The sequence below is a fragment of the Juglans microcarpa x Juglans regia genome, chromosome 6D (assembly GCF_004785595.1).
Source record: "Juglans microcarpa x Juglans regia isolate MS1-56 chromosome 6D, Jm3101_v1.0, whole genome shotgun sequence".
Classification (NCBI taxonomy): Eukaryota; Viridiplantae; Streptophyta; class Magnoliopsida; order Fagales; family Juglandaceae; genus Juglans; species Juglans microcarpa x Juglans regia.
The window spans coordinates 23,378,729-23,391,222 of NC_054604.1; the positions used below are offsets into that span (position 1 = coordinate 23,378,729).

Sequence of the window (12,494 nt, forward strand, 5' to 3'; positions counted from 1 at the left end):
GTACTTAATGGGAACAATGCTCATGACTTCTTGTCCTCAATCTATCATTCCTAGAATGTATTTAGGTGTTCTTTTGTATACTCCTTGTGTACACGGGTTATGCATATTTCATTCGTATCAATAAACTTTACCTATTACTTGTCAAAAATAAAAATAAAAATAAAAGAGTGCCCTTTATAACTAGTAGTTATTAGTAACAACATAAGCTAAGGTTCTATCCAAATATTTGATCTCTACCTTTGACAAATGAATCTTATCTGTGGAGTGTGTGCATGTGTGGTAAGTGTGTGAGAACCAATAATACAATTTTATAAATTATGTGATGCTTTTCAAGAGCACCAATTTTGTACTCACAGCTTTACAGCATGTACAAAGATACTTCCACCAGATCCACCTCCCCCTTTTTGTCCTCCATCCCCACCTTCTGCAGTTATAGATCCATTTAAATATAGAATATCCTTGACAAGAAGCTTAACACGTCCTCCGCCATTCCCACCAAATGGCTTTTCAGCAGATGTGCCACCACCCTTACTCCCATAACTCCAGGGTTCAGACAAAGATGACCAAGCATAAACATCACCACCCCAGAATTTTGTCACATTATTTTTCAAGCAGGAAGCACCTCGGCCACCATGCCCTCCACCAGCACCATCATAGCCAACTGGTGTACCACTAGTTTGAGAAGGTGGTGGTCCACCCAAGGACGTAGAGTTAATCGAAGAATTGCTTTCAAGGGTCAGATTTGCAGCAGAAAATATTATAGAACCAGCACTAATAGTTGCATGTTGACCAACATTAACATTTCCGGACATGTTAAAAACAATAACGCAACCTTGAATAGGACACTCAATTGAAACGTGCGGGAGAATCTCTAGGTTTCCAGTACCATAGATGTAAAGATCAGAATTCAACCGAAAATTTGAGTTTAGCAAGCAGGTGGTATTAAATGAGCCAACACCTTCCAGATCCTCACAAGATACTGAATTATTATTAGGCTGGGATGAAAAGCTTGATCTTTTGACATGTTTATAGATGCTGGTTTCAGAACCATTACGTAAAGCTGAACCAAAATCACTTGACCAGCCTTCTGCCCCAGATCCTCCGCCTCTATGCTGCCCTGAGCCAAGACTAAGCCCAGATACAAAAGGATGCCCCAACAGAATGCCCCAACAAAGGTAACCGTGCATTAGCATAAGATGCATCATCCCTCAAGACAAGTAATAATAAGATTTTCTGTCAGACTCTCATAAAACTTCACATAAATTATGGGTTCCAACTCAATATCAACAGGTAGTATGTCGTACACTTATCAGAAAAATATCAAGTTGCTTTAAACCATCTTCAGCATTCATGAAATCCTATAGCCAGATGTTCCGAATCCTGAATAATACCATCAACAAGAAATAACTTGGCAAATGAGAATATGAACAAGCAGGAACTTAAACATAAAAAATCTCACAATGTGGGAATCTGGAGAATGTAACTTGCAACCAAAATAAAAATGAGCTTGTGAATCAAGTTTTAAGGTCCAAAGTTGGCAATCAATGGGAAATGAACTTTTGAGAAGATTATAAGAATAAAGAAGTTTTCTGAACAGCATCTGTGACAAATGTGAAGCTAACATGTAACATGTTGAACAAAATGATACGCAAATCAAGGAACAACTAAACAACAATGGAGCTATATGTGGAAAAAAAAAATGGAAGATCTCCTAAGAACATGGTAGCACTGCAGTAAAGAGGCAACTTCCTTTTTTTGGATATTTTTTATAATTAATAATTCTTTATTAATAAGAGCTAAGGCACAACTCAAGTACATGGGAAGAATTCAAAAGAAATGCTAGATAGAGGCTAAAGATACAAGAAAATAACGTAGAATTGAGCCATTAAAATCTATGAAGGAGTCCAAGATAGAAGAGTATCAATAAAAAAAAATTGAGCCCCTCCACCGTTCTTTGACGGTTCTCAAAGATTCTATCATTCCTTTCATTTCAAATGCACCCAATGAGGCAAGTAGGAACCATCTTCAACACATCCACGATTTGCAGGTTGCCCCCTAATCCTCTCCATGCATAAAATTGATCCACAACTCTAACTGGCCATGACCCAAGCAAACCAAATCCAGAACTTTTTTGGAATATTAGGAACACCATCCATTCCTTAGACAAAACAAAGGAGGCTTCTTTGTAGAAGTATATGTGAATATAGAAAGTAAAGAGGAAAAGGTGAGAACAAGTAACTTTTCAGTACCATGATGTATGTAACAGCTAGTACTTCAAGACTCAGTTCAGTCACTAGTTAGGTAAAAACGAAATGGAAATAATTAACATTGTAGGGAAGTTTAGAGGCACTAGCAATTTTATTTTTGCGTGCCTAGCAGTTATACGAATGATTTGGACTAACTTAGACAATGCCTCATACTGCAAGCACTATCCAAACTAGTCTATGGACATGAGTGAAACTAAAGTGCACTTGTCATTTTAGCCCTGTCTCAAGACTTTCACCCCAATGCTATAGGTTACCGGTGTGGTATCTCAGCCTTTACAGGCATGTTTCAACAAATCTAGTACACAAAGGACCTGAGAAGTACTAGTACTAGATGCAATGATTGCAAAGCTGCATTGAAAAATCCTGGATCAACTAAAAGGCCCATAGAGTTTACATTACACCTGTCTTAACCCACAGTACGCTAATCAAGCTTACATCAAACATCCACAGCGGACTAATTTTTACTCCATATTATAAAGCGTTTTGCCGAGTGATTTTAATTAAGGAAAACTTCACGATGAAATTTCCAAGCACAACTAAACGAAGTAAATTGAAAGCATTTCCTTTACTGTTCAGTCATCACAAGAATCAACCACAATTCAATATGCAAAACGATATTTGAAATGATCATTTATTGATACAAGTTTCCGTTTCATGGTCCACACATTACTCATTTGAAGAGACAGAGAAAGAACATTCACCAGAGGAGAAAAAAATTATGTGTAACGATATCAAAACATTTGTCAATCAGTCATGCAAATGCCACTGCCGATCTTTTCAAAAGCACACATTTGCGTGCGTGCGCGCGCTCATATGCCCTCAGTTAAAAAACTCCTCACCGAAAGTTGACATCGAAGTTCAACAACAAAATTAGAGCTAGAGAGAAAATCACATTTCAGCCACGGAATTAGGATGAAAAAACACCAAAATCTCGAGCAATTTACAAATGACACAGCTTCCAGCGCAAAAGCTCAAATGAAATACTCGGACAGGGAGTTAGAGAACTTTACCGTTTGGCTGGCGAGAAAGCGAGAGAGAAGGGGGGGGAAAAAAAGTGGAAATTTCCAGCAGAATGTATGGGAAACTTCGATCTGCGTGAAACTTTAAGACTCTACCTGGGCCAGAAATGGTCTGCGCTTTGTCTCTTAGCTTTTCGTTGTCATATACATATAAAAACACCATTGATTGAGCGGAGAAAAGCCACTGAAGTGTGTGGAAGAGAGAGGGAGTCTGGACTCTGTACAAGTCCAAGTTACGTTCGCATATCGCATAATAGCTGGACACCGATAGAGATTGACGCGCGTGTTTTTTCGGAAGCAGAACTCTTCATATCATTAACCCTTCCTTTTTGCCAGATATTTCGGGATTACCATTCTTCTTGGGTTTGAGTGAAACCCCTCATTGGTAAATTAATAATTTGCATACGTTCATTCTGTTCTTTTTTGTTATTTTTGATTTTATGGTTTTTTTACTAGAAATACTACACAACCTCTTTAATCTTCACATATTATATTTTTTTAAAATTTTTTAATTTTTTAATATTTTTAAAAAAATAATAAATTATTCTTTTTAAATTAATTCAATTCTTTTATTCATTATTCATATATTAAATATTTTATAAAAGAAAATAATAATAAAAATTAAAAAAAGTGTGATGTGTGGAAGTTGTGTAAAATTTTTCTTTATTTATTGGGCTTCGAATTTTTGTTAATTATGTATTTTTATCATATTTTTACTAAAAAAATCTAACTGACCACGCCGGATACGCTAAAATCTGAGGTTTAAAACGGAGAAATTAAAAATTAATGGAGCAAAACCAATAAAAGTGTAAAATTCGTTACTGTTTTAGTAATTTAACTCCTATAAATTAGTAGTTAGTACTACCTTCAAGTGCAAAACTAATTTTTAAAATAAAATACATTTTACACTTTTTAAATATTATTTACAATCTTATACTGCAAATGTTATATCTAAACTAGCGTATTTAAGGATAGAGTTTCCTCCAATTCATTTCAAAAAAAATGATACATGTGAATTCTTCTATTTGCAAGCCGTGGGTAGAACACAATATTTATTGAGTAATTCTATATATAATTGTAAAATACGTAAACATCGTGTAATTACTTTGAAAAAGAATTAGATACACTATTAAAAAAATAGTTTTTTTTATATGAATTTCATATTTTATTTATCTTTTTTAAAGCGATTACGCAACAGTTACACAATTCACGGTTGCAAATATCTTTTTCATATTTATATCACTTAAATGATAAAATTTAATTTATAATATTCAAATTTTATAATTTTTCTTTCAAATCAAATCATGTTAGGTAAATAGAGATTTTTATTTTTTTAAAATGAATGGGCACATAATAATTTTTTAAATAAAAACTAAAAAAACATGTACTAATCACATGCTTAACGAAAACTTGTATATTTATAAACGAGTCGGAGGAGGAAACTTCCTCCGACTCATCTTAGTGAAAAACTTTGTCCCACTTGTAATGTATTAAATCTTAGACAAAGTTTTTCTCAAAACTAGGTTAGGGGAAACTCTTTAAATTTGTCACATATCTATTGGGCACGTGATAAACATATTTTTAACATTACTTTAAAAAAAAAAATTATCACATATTGGGTTGGAGGATTGGAAACTTCTTCTAATCCATTTAAAAAGTGTTCATCCGTCTCACTTGCATATAAAAATAGATTACCTAACGCATGATAGTTTGATTCTAAGAAAAAAAGTACATTTTATGAGCTTTCAATAGATGAACAATAATATGGTTCAAATTAATGGTTTGGACGTGATATACAAAATGACATATAATTTATAAAAATAATGTCACATACAGTTGTAAAATATACAAGTACTATATTATTATTTTTAAGAAGAGTATAATTTATTATTAAAAAATTAATTTTTTATATAAATTCAATATTTATTTACATTTTAATAAAATTATATTATATTTATACACTTTACAATTATAAATATCACATTTCAAAATTAAGAAACGAACAACTTTGGAAAAATGCGATAAGATCTCTTTCCCGCTTTCAAAAGGGTATGAGGTAAAAAAAGATATTTAGAGGAAGATAGGGACATATGGGTCTTTGGGTCTTTGAGCACTCAACATCATCACGACCGTTTTTTTTTTTTATTACATTGGTGGGCCACGGTCGCTCGGATTATGTTATCATTCATGGGACACCTGTATTAATTATTTTGGAATATTATATAAATAAATGATATTTATTTACAACCGTGAGTAAGTATAGCGTAAATTTTTTAAAAAAAGAGTGATTAAATAAAGACCTCACATAGAAGAAATTTATGATGATCTAAAACTGCTCCTTGAAGTTAACATTTCTTGTAGATCGCTTTCATAGTTAATGAATCCATGATTCAATATGTGTACATTTCACATTTGTCGCAAAAAGAATGGTTTTACTGCTTCTTCTTTTTTTTTTATTGACATGTAATATTTGAAACAAAATAGATATAATTGTTAGAACAATATAAAAACATGAAATAAACATAAAATTATATTAAGATAAAATAAAAATAATAGAAATTAAAAAATGTAAAAGTACAAAAAAAAAAAAAAAAAAAACCATATCAAAAAAATTTATCTATTTTGTGGCAAAAAGAACTGGTTTACTACTTATTTATCAAACTATTGTAGTTAAATTTTGACGAGAAACATCATGACCTGTAATTATGAGAAGGAAAATGATACACATACAATCCTTTTTCATAATCCTTTATATAATTATGTTTTAAATGTTGGTCATTTTTATAAACTCATTTATAAATGAATTTTTTTCCTTAACATATGTGTGTGGTGTAAGAATAATAATTGATGAATATTTATAAAAGTAATATTATTTCAATAGAAATATCCTCAATTTAAGACATAATTATAAAAAATGCTACATGTATATCAGAACTCATACCGTTAGAAATACTAGATAAGAATGCACAGCGGAAGCAACTTTATCTCGTCAACAAATCTTAGATCCAATGTGGTTGTTCCACGGATTTTTGTCGTCATCACTGTTCATTTGAAATCCTCCTCATCGATAATAGAGTGTGGTATATGGTTATATACTAAAGTAACATCCACATATTCCACAGTCTAAAAGCTGGAACTAGAGAGAACCATACATGAGAGAGATTTTTCTATTTATGTTGTTAAGAGTTTCTCATTTACATAGTCCCTCTAATTGTAACTCCCAGTTGGCCATTAAGGGCCCGCCATCGAGTCTCATGAAGTGGCTATCAAACCACTTCATAACCCCCCATGACAAGAGGAAGGGATGCCCACTATGGGTACCTCTTTACTATATCTCCCGCTCGCACATAGTGGGCAGGACCTAAGGTCTCCATCTCTCAATATACTCTCAATCTCGTTCATACTAGCAAACAGGTTGTACAAGCGTCGAGCACACCTGTAAAAAAAAAAAAAAAAAGGAGCACTATACAAAATCTCTCTAAGAAAATATCATCATAGCAACATCCCTAAAAGTGTCTCGTTATGCCTCGACTCATTTGGTCACATCAAATTAAGCATCTCTAATCCCTCTTGAGTTTAAATGACTTAAAACATTACTCAATCTCCATAAAATATGATGTACTTATAGTTATGTTGCAACTCTCAAGAAGCAACACAACTTGTAGGTAATGAGTACACACTAATATCGATGTATTACCAAATAATCTTCCCGTCACCCTCATGTCATTCAGTTTCAGTCCAGTCGTTTTCTCAGTAATGCCTCTTTAGATCGCATCATTTATTGTCATAAATAACATGTCAATGTAGCAGACACCAAAATATCAACCTAATGACATAGTTAAAGGTCTCATAAAGGCATAGATAAATTAAAATCATCAATTATGACATATAAGACTTACACGGTGAGGAAGCAGAGACCTATTCACTCACCTCTACTATTGATAGTAAAAGAACATGTAGTATGAAATACATGCTACGGTTGAATTCTTTTTTTTTTTAAAAAAAAAAAAAATTTATATATAATCTCAATACATCATATAGATCCTAGTCTAGTTGTTATTTCAGCGCTTAATCAAAGTTCCTCTATTTACTTGCTATCCGAAGCGCTAAAGAGAATCTCGCATCTAGCTAAACCACATGCTACATGAATTGTGGGTAACCATATAACTTGCAGGTGTTTCGCTATATAGATTGTGTGATAGTCAACGCTGCACTCGCATGTTGGAGAGCCATGCTCCTCTGTGTGCAATTGAGCTCACAGCATGGTGCGCGCTGCTTTTCCCACTATAAAGGACAACACCTCTGCTAGACATAACTTCTGGTGTACACTGTTTCATGGCAACTCTACAGAACACGATTGGTGCCTGGGACTACCATGCCAGCTTGCGCAAACCATCGGTGCACGTCATACCATAAGCCATCCTGCACGGCAGAAATTGCAACTAGGCCTGGTGCTAGGCAATGGTTGTTGCTGCTACCTGGGCAGCGTAGCCCTTTGCAATGATTCATAGCAATCACTTTGGGCGCGTAACACACTGCGCTCATCACCCATGTGGCACGAGCTATAGTGCACATAGCATCATTTGCGGCATTCAAAGCATTGCGTATAGCAGCTACAATGCTTATAACATCCTTGTGGGCACAACGTGCCATCGCGGTGCACGCTACTATGCAGACGGCAACCCATAGGTCATCTCACAGTACTGTTCACGATGGTAGCTTTGCTCTTGCGTTGGTTGCGTAGTGTCGCACTCCATTGTGGACAAAACAGAGTTACTGCGTTGAGCACAACCATTTGTCGTGCACAACATACAAGCTACATGGATTGTGAGAATTTTGCTATTAATCCGAAACATCTACATATTCCATAGCCTAAAAGTTAAAATTAGAGAGAACCATACATGAGAAAGAGATTTTCTATTTGTGTTGTAACAAGTTACTCATCCAAAAGGGAGAGTGTAAATAGTCATTCTAAATGTAACCCCTAGCTGGCCATTCCATCAAGTCTCATTAATAGCCACTTCATAATCCCATGAGAAGGGAGAAGAGGTGCCAACTATGGATGACCACTATAGGTGCCTTTTACTACACGTATAATATGCAATTAAAATCATAAAGTATGTTTAGTTTGTCAGGAGAGTATTATCATTTTTAAGAGAGTGAGGCCTCGTTTGTATTCACAATTTATCTCAATTAATTTTATTATTATTCAATAATTTTAACTCATAAATTTAATTACTATTTATAACTCATTTCACTACTATTTATAATCTATCTCAACTCATTTTTAGATCTAAACTATATATGAGAATACTGATTTCAATTTGTAAAGGGATGAGAATAGATATTATTATTCTTTTATTTGGCGAATATCCTGTACAAATTGGTTGCAATTGTTCCATTATTTTCTGCAGAAAACTACCAAGATTATTTTGAAGAGCTTAAAATAATTAAACCTATAAAAAAGAGCGTTGATGTCAGAAAGCGTATTCGTAGATGAAGGGATGGGTGCAGTCAGGCATTGAAGCCACGAGAGCCGACAAAAACGCAAGTGCCTGGAAAAAATGATGATGATTGATTGACTGGAAAAGCATATCAGAAATGGACTTTGATCAGGTACCTTCCGCAGGGCACAGATCGAGTGCGTGCGATGATGAAGCCGACCCGATTCAGATTGTCGGGACAATATATTGTATAGAGTACAGATACCCTTACCACGTCATACTAGCGGTCTATTATTCATTTATTTTTTTAATTGTTTACCACTGCAGTCAGGACTTGTTGATTTTATCCTTTCTGCTCACATGACACGTCACGTTCTGTCAAAGATTTGAAGTGTCAGCTTCTAAAAAATAAAAAATAACAAATTTCATTTGGAATAATGATAGGTATTCCTCCTACCTATTTACGATTCTATAATTTATTTGAAACTTTAATTTTTTATTATTTTATTTTAATTATTTTTTTAGCACCCTTAATTATTAAGAAAAAATAAAAAAATATATAATTTTACTAATAGTCATTTTCTTAATCATTAAAGAAAAATTATAAAAAAAATAAAAAAATAAAAAATAAGTGATAGGAGATAGTAACATAACATTATCCAATTCATCTGTGTCAATATTTAAACCGGTCTCATTTTCACTCTCGCTCAAAACACTCCATGGTTTTGTCCTTCTCGCATCCTCGTCGACGGCAAGTTAGGATCCCGAACTCTCTCTTTTGTTTTATCCCTTTTGTTAAGAAAGAAAGCTAACATAAAAATTGACAATTTAATTAAGTTCATTTTTTGATACAAGAAGTGTTTCGTTTCGTTTCATTTCGTTATTTCATCATTACAATTTTTTTAAATTCAGACATAAAATATAATAAATAATTTAACTTTTTCAAATCTCAAAAGAATAATAATATTAAAAAATAATATTATAATAATATTTTATTCAACTTTATCTTAACTCATCTCATTTCGATTCACTATTCAAATCGTATCTAAATGTTGAAATAACATATAGATGTTGTGGCTGCAAAATGAGAATAATTAATTATAAAAATAAAACTGAAAAAAAAAAGAAAAAAAAATAGAGTTTAAACCCGGTGGTTTCATTTATGTCAAAATCTTACACAAGTGTGCAGACAGAAGAAACGATAAAGCTAACATCAAAATTCTGAAGTAAAGTCTACCGTGCAAAGGCGAAAGAAATTAAAAAAATAAACAGGCTAGTAGACCGGTAGTTAGTATAACTTAGTAATAAGGGTATCATTTTCGATATATGATATAAGCATAATTTGATAAAATATGATTAATAAATAAATTCACTGCAGAGAATTGTAAAATTTGCAATTTTATATAATATGAATAAATTTTAATTTTAAATTTTATAAATATTTAGTTTTATATGTCTTTTTTATATTATTAATTGATAATAAAATATTTTATCATGAATCCAATTGTAATTTTAAATTTTTTATATAGTTATTATTGTAGTATATATGAAATTATATTAATTAGATTAGAAAATGAATATGCAGGTGAGCTTAACATATTTAAATGAAACATATAAATGAACGGTATCCATGTTAATACAATAAAAGTTAATTATTAAATTGGTTAAGCTGATATGTTGTGTCGCCCGTTAATTAAACAAGTCGGGTTTAGATTTTAAAATTTAATCCGTTTGATTAAACGGATGGAATTTGAATTGATCTTCATAATCTAATATTCATACAAACGGTACAAATTGCCAACCCGACATGATATTGAATTTCAAAGTTTAAAAACCTAAAAAAAAAAAAAAAAAAAAAAAAAAAAGAAACCAACGACCAACATCGATAAGAAGCAAATCCTATCGGCAAAAGGGTTTTAAGATGGAGCCAAATCTAGGAATAGGAGGAAAGACCTCTCCCACATGCTCGATGAATGAGAGAGAGAGAGAGAGAGAGAGAGAGAGAGCAGCTCCCATGAAAATACTTCCAATTAAGACCTACACAAAAGGCCAGCAATGCAAGGGACTTCAAATGAGGGGAGACGCTTGGCCTCCCTTGTACCGGCGGGAGGGGACGCCCGAAGCTCGATTGACCTTTCGAGATTACAGAGGGGCTGGGGTCCGGTCGGTCGGGGTTAGGTGAGAGAGCAGAGATGAAAGCTTTTTTGGCCACTACTACATCCTTACAGTGGTGTAAGAATCCTTTCCATTACCCCAACCAGCATCTCTTTAATATGTTCGAGCTCCTTTTCCTTCTCGTATTTATTCTCATTCCAAGAGTACTTTGATCCCACATGTTCAAGCAGTGACCTGGTAATGCATATGCCATTTCAATGAAGTAAATGAAAGGCTGCATTAAGCTACAGAGAGAATCTTGGAAATAATTTCAGCATGCAAGACAATACCCCAGCTTTTCATCGCCTATATTCTCTCGTTTGTGCTTTTCTTGCATTTTTGGGTTCTTATTTTTACAGTATACCCAAAACACTCTGTGCTTATAAAAATCGTCTAGAAGTTCACAGAAGCTTAACATGATACGGAAGGAGCTCTTCCGGAGAGAATGGGCGTCAGAGAAATCCAAGTGGCAGGCAAAGCCCTTACAATCCACGAACTCGAGGACGTCTGCGACTCAGTCACCGGCCGAGGACTCACCGGGTCGTGGGTTTGGGACTCTGCCCTGGTGTTGTCCGATTGGATAGCGACTCAGAACTTTGATTTCCATGAGAAGACCGTCCTCGAGCTTGGCGCCGGGGCTGGACTCCCCGGCTTAACGGCGGCTCTTCTCGGTGCCGGGCGAGTCGTGCTCACCGACATTGGGCCGCTACTTCCTGGGCTGATAAGGAACGTGGAAGCCAACGGGCTGCGGGACCGAGTCGAGGTGAAGGAATACGTTTGGGGATCGGACAAGTCACCGACTCAGTCCGGGGACTTGGACGAGTTCAACCTGGTCTTGATGTCGGACGTGTTTTTCGACACGGAGGAGACGGCTGCCCTGGCGAAAACGCTGAAAAGGGTATGTGGGGAAAGGAAAGATACCGTGGTTTGGGCGGCATGCGAGGTTCGTCCATGGACCGCTGAGTGCCTGAATGGGTTGGCGACTCAGGGCTTTGGGGTCGTTGAGTTGTCGAGTCAGTTCAATCCCTCCAACACCTCCAACTCGCTGGAAGAAGAGAGTTTTGACATGTTCGCCATTTTCCAACTAATACCACCGAACCAAGAGACGACGTTGAAGCTGCCGTTCCCTCTTCATTTCTGTAGTTTTCCCTAAAGTAATTTTGCTCTCTCTTCCCTACAGTAATTTTTGAACTTCTTGCGGTAGCACAAATTAATCATACACGTAAAAAGAAATTGTTTTTCCATTTTTTTTAAAATGCAGTAAGCATAGCATTATAAAATTGTATATATCATTATCCTTCTTAGAAAGGACAATGTTATACCCATTGAGAATTTTCACCAAATGTGAAATTTTTTTTCAAATATTTTTAAAAAAATCACCAAATTATTAAAAAAAATTTCCTTAACTAAAAAATAAAATATAAAAATTAATAATTTCGGTAGCTTTCTTCCGTAGGCAATCTCTCAATGAGAGTGGCATTTACCTCAATGTTTTGAATACCGTACCGGACGCCGTACCGGTCAAGGCACTGGAACAAAATATTTCGGTACCGGTACCGTTTCAGGATAGCGTTTCTGGATAACGTTTCGGGATAGTCGATATATGAATA

General features: G+C 34.6%; 2 protein-coding genes across 2 annotated transcripts in view; one reads left to right on the forward strand and one right to left on the reverse strand.

The window, feature by feature from the left end:
• LOC121233941 overlaps positions 1–3,533 on the reverse strand; it is a 54,101-nt gene extending 50,568 nt beyond the window's left edge. The window contains 2 exon segments of the mRNA XM_041129717.1: positions 355–1,380; positions 3,383–3,533. Coding sequence (XP_040985651.1) covers positions 355–1,205 — 851 coding nt within the window. The 5' untranslated portion in view covers positions 1,206–1,380; positions 3,383–3,533.
• Positions 3,534–10,928: 7,395 nt separating this feature from the next.
• Positions 10,929–12,084, forward strand: LOC121234002 (protein N-lysine methyltransferase METTL21A-like). Its single transcript, XM_041129795.1, has one exon. The coding sequence runs from the start codon at positions 11,330–11,332 to the stop codon at positions 12,035–12,037; it is 708 nt and encodes a 235-aa protein (XP_040985729.1). The 5' UTR covers positions 10,929–11,329; the 3' UTR covers positions 12,038–12,084.
• Positions 12,085–12,494: the final 410 nt, after the last annotated feature.

Excerpts from the sequence above, each read along its gene's own strand:
- LOC121234002 (XM_041129795.1), top strand. The coding sequence starts at position 11,330 with ATGGGCGTCAGAGAAATCCAAGTGGCAGGCAAAGCCCTTACAATCCAC.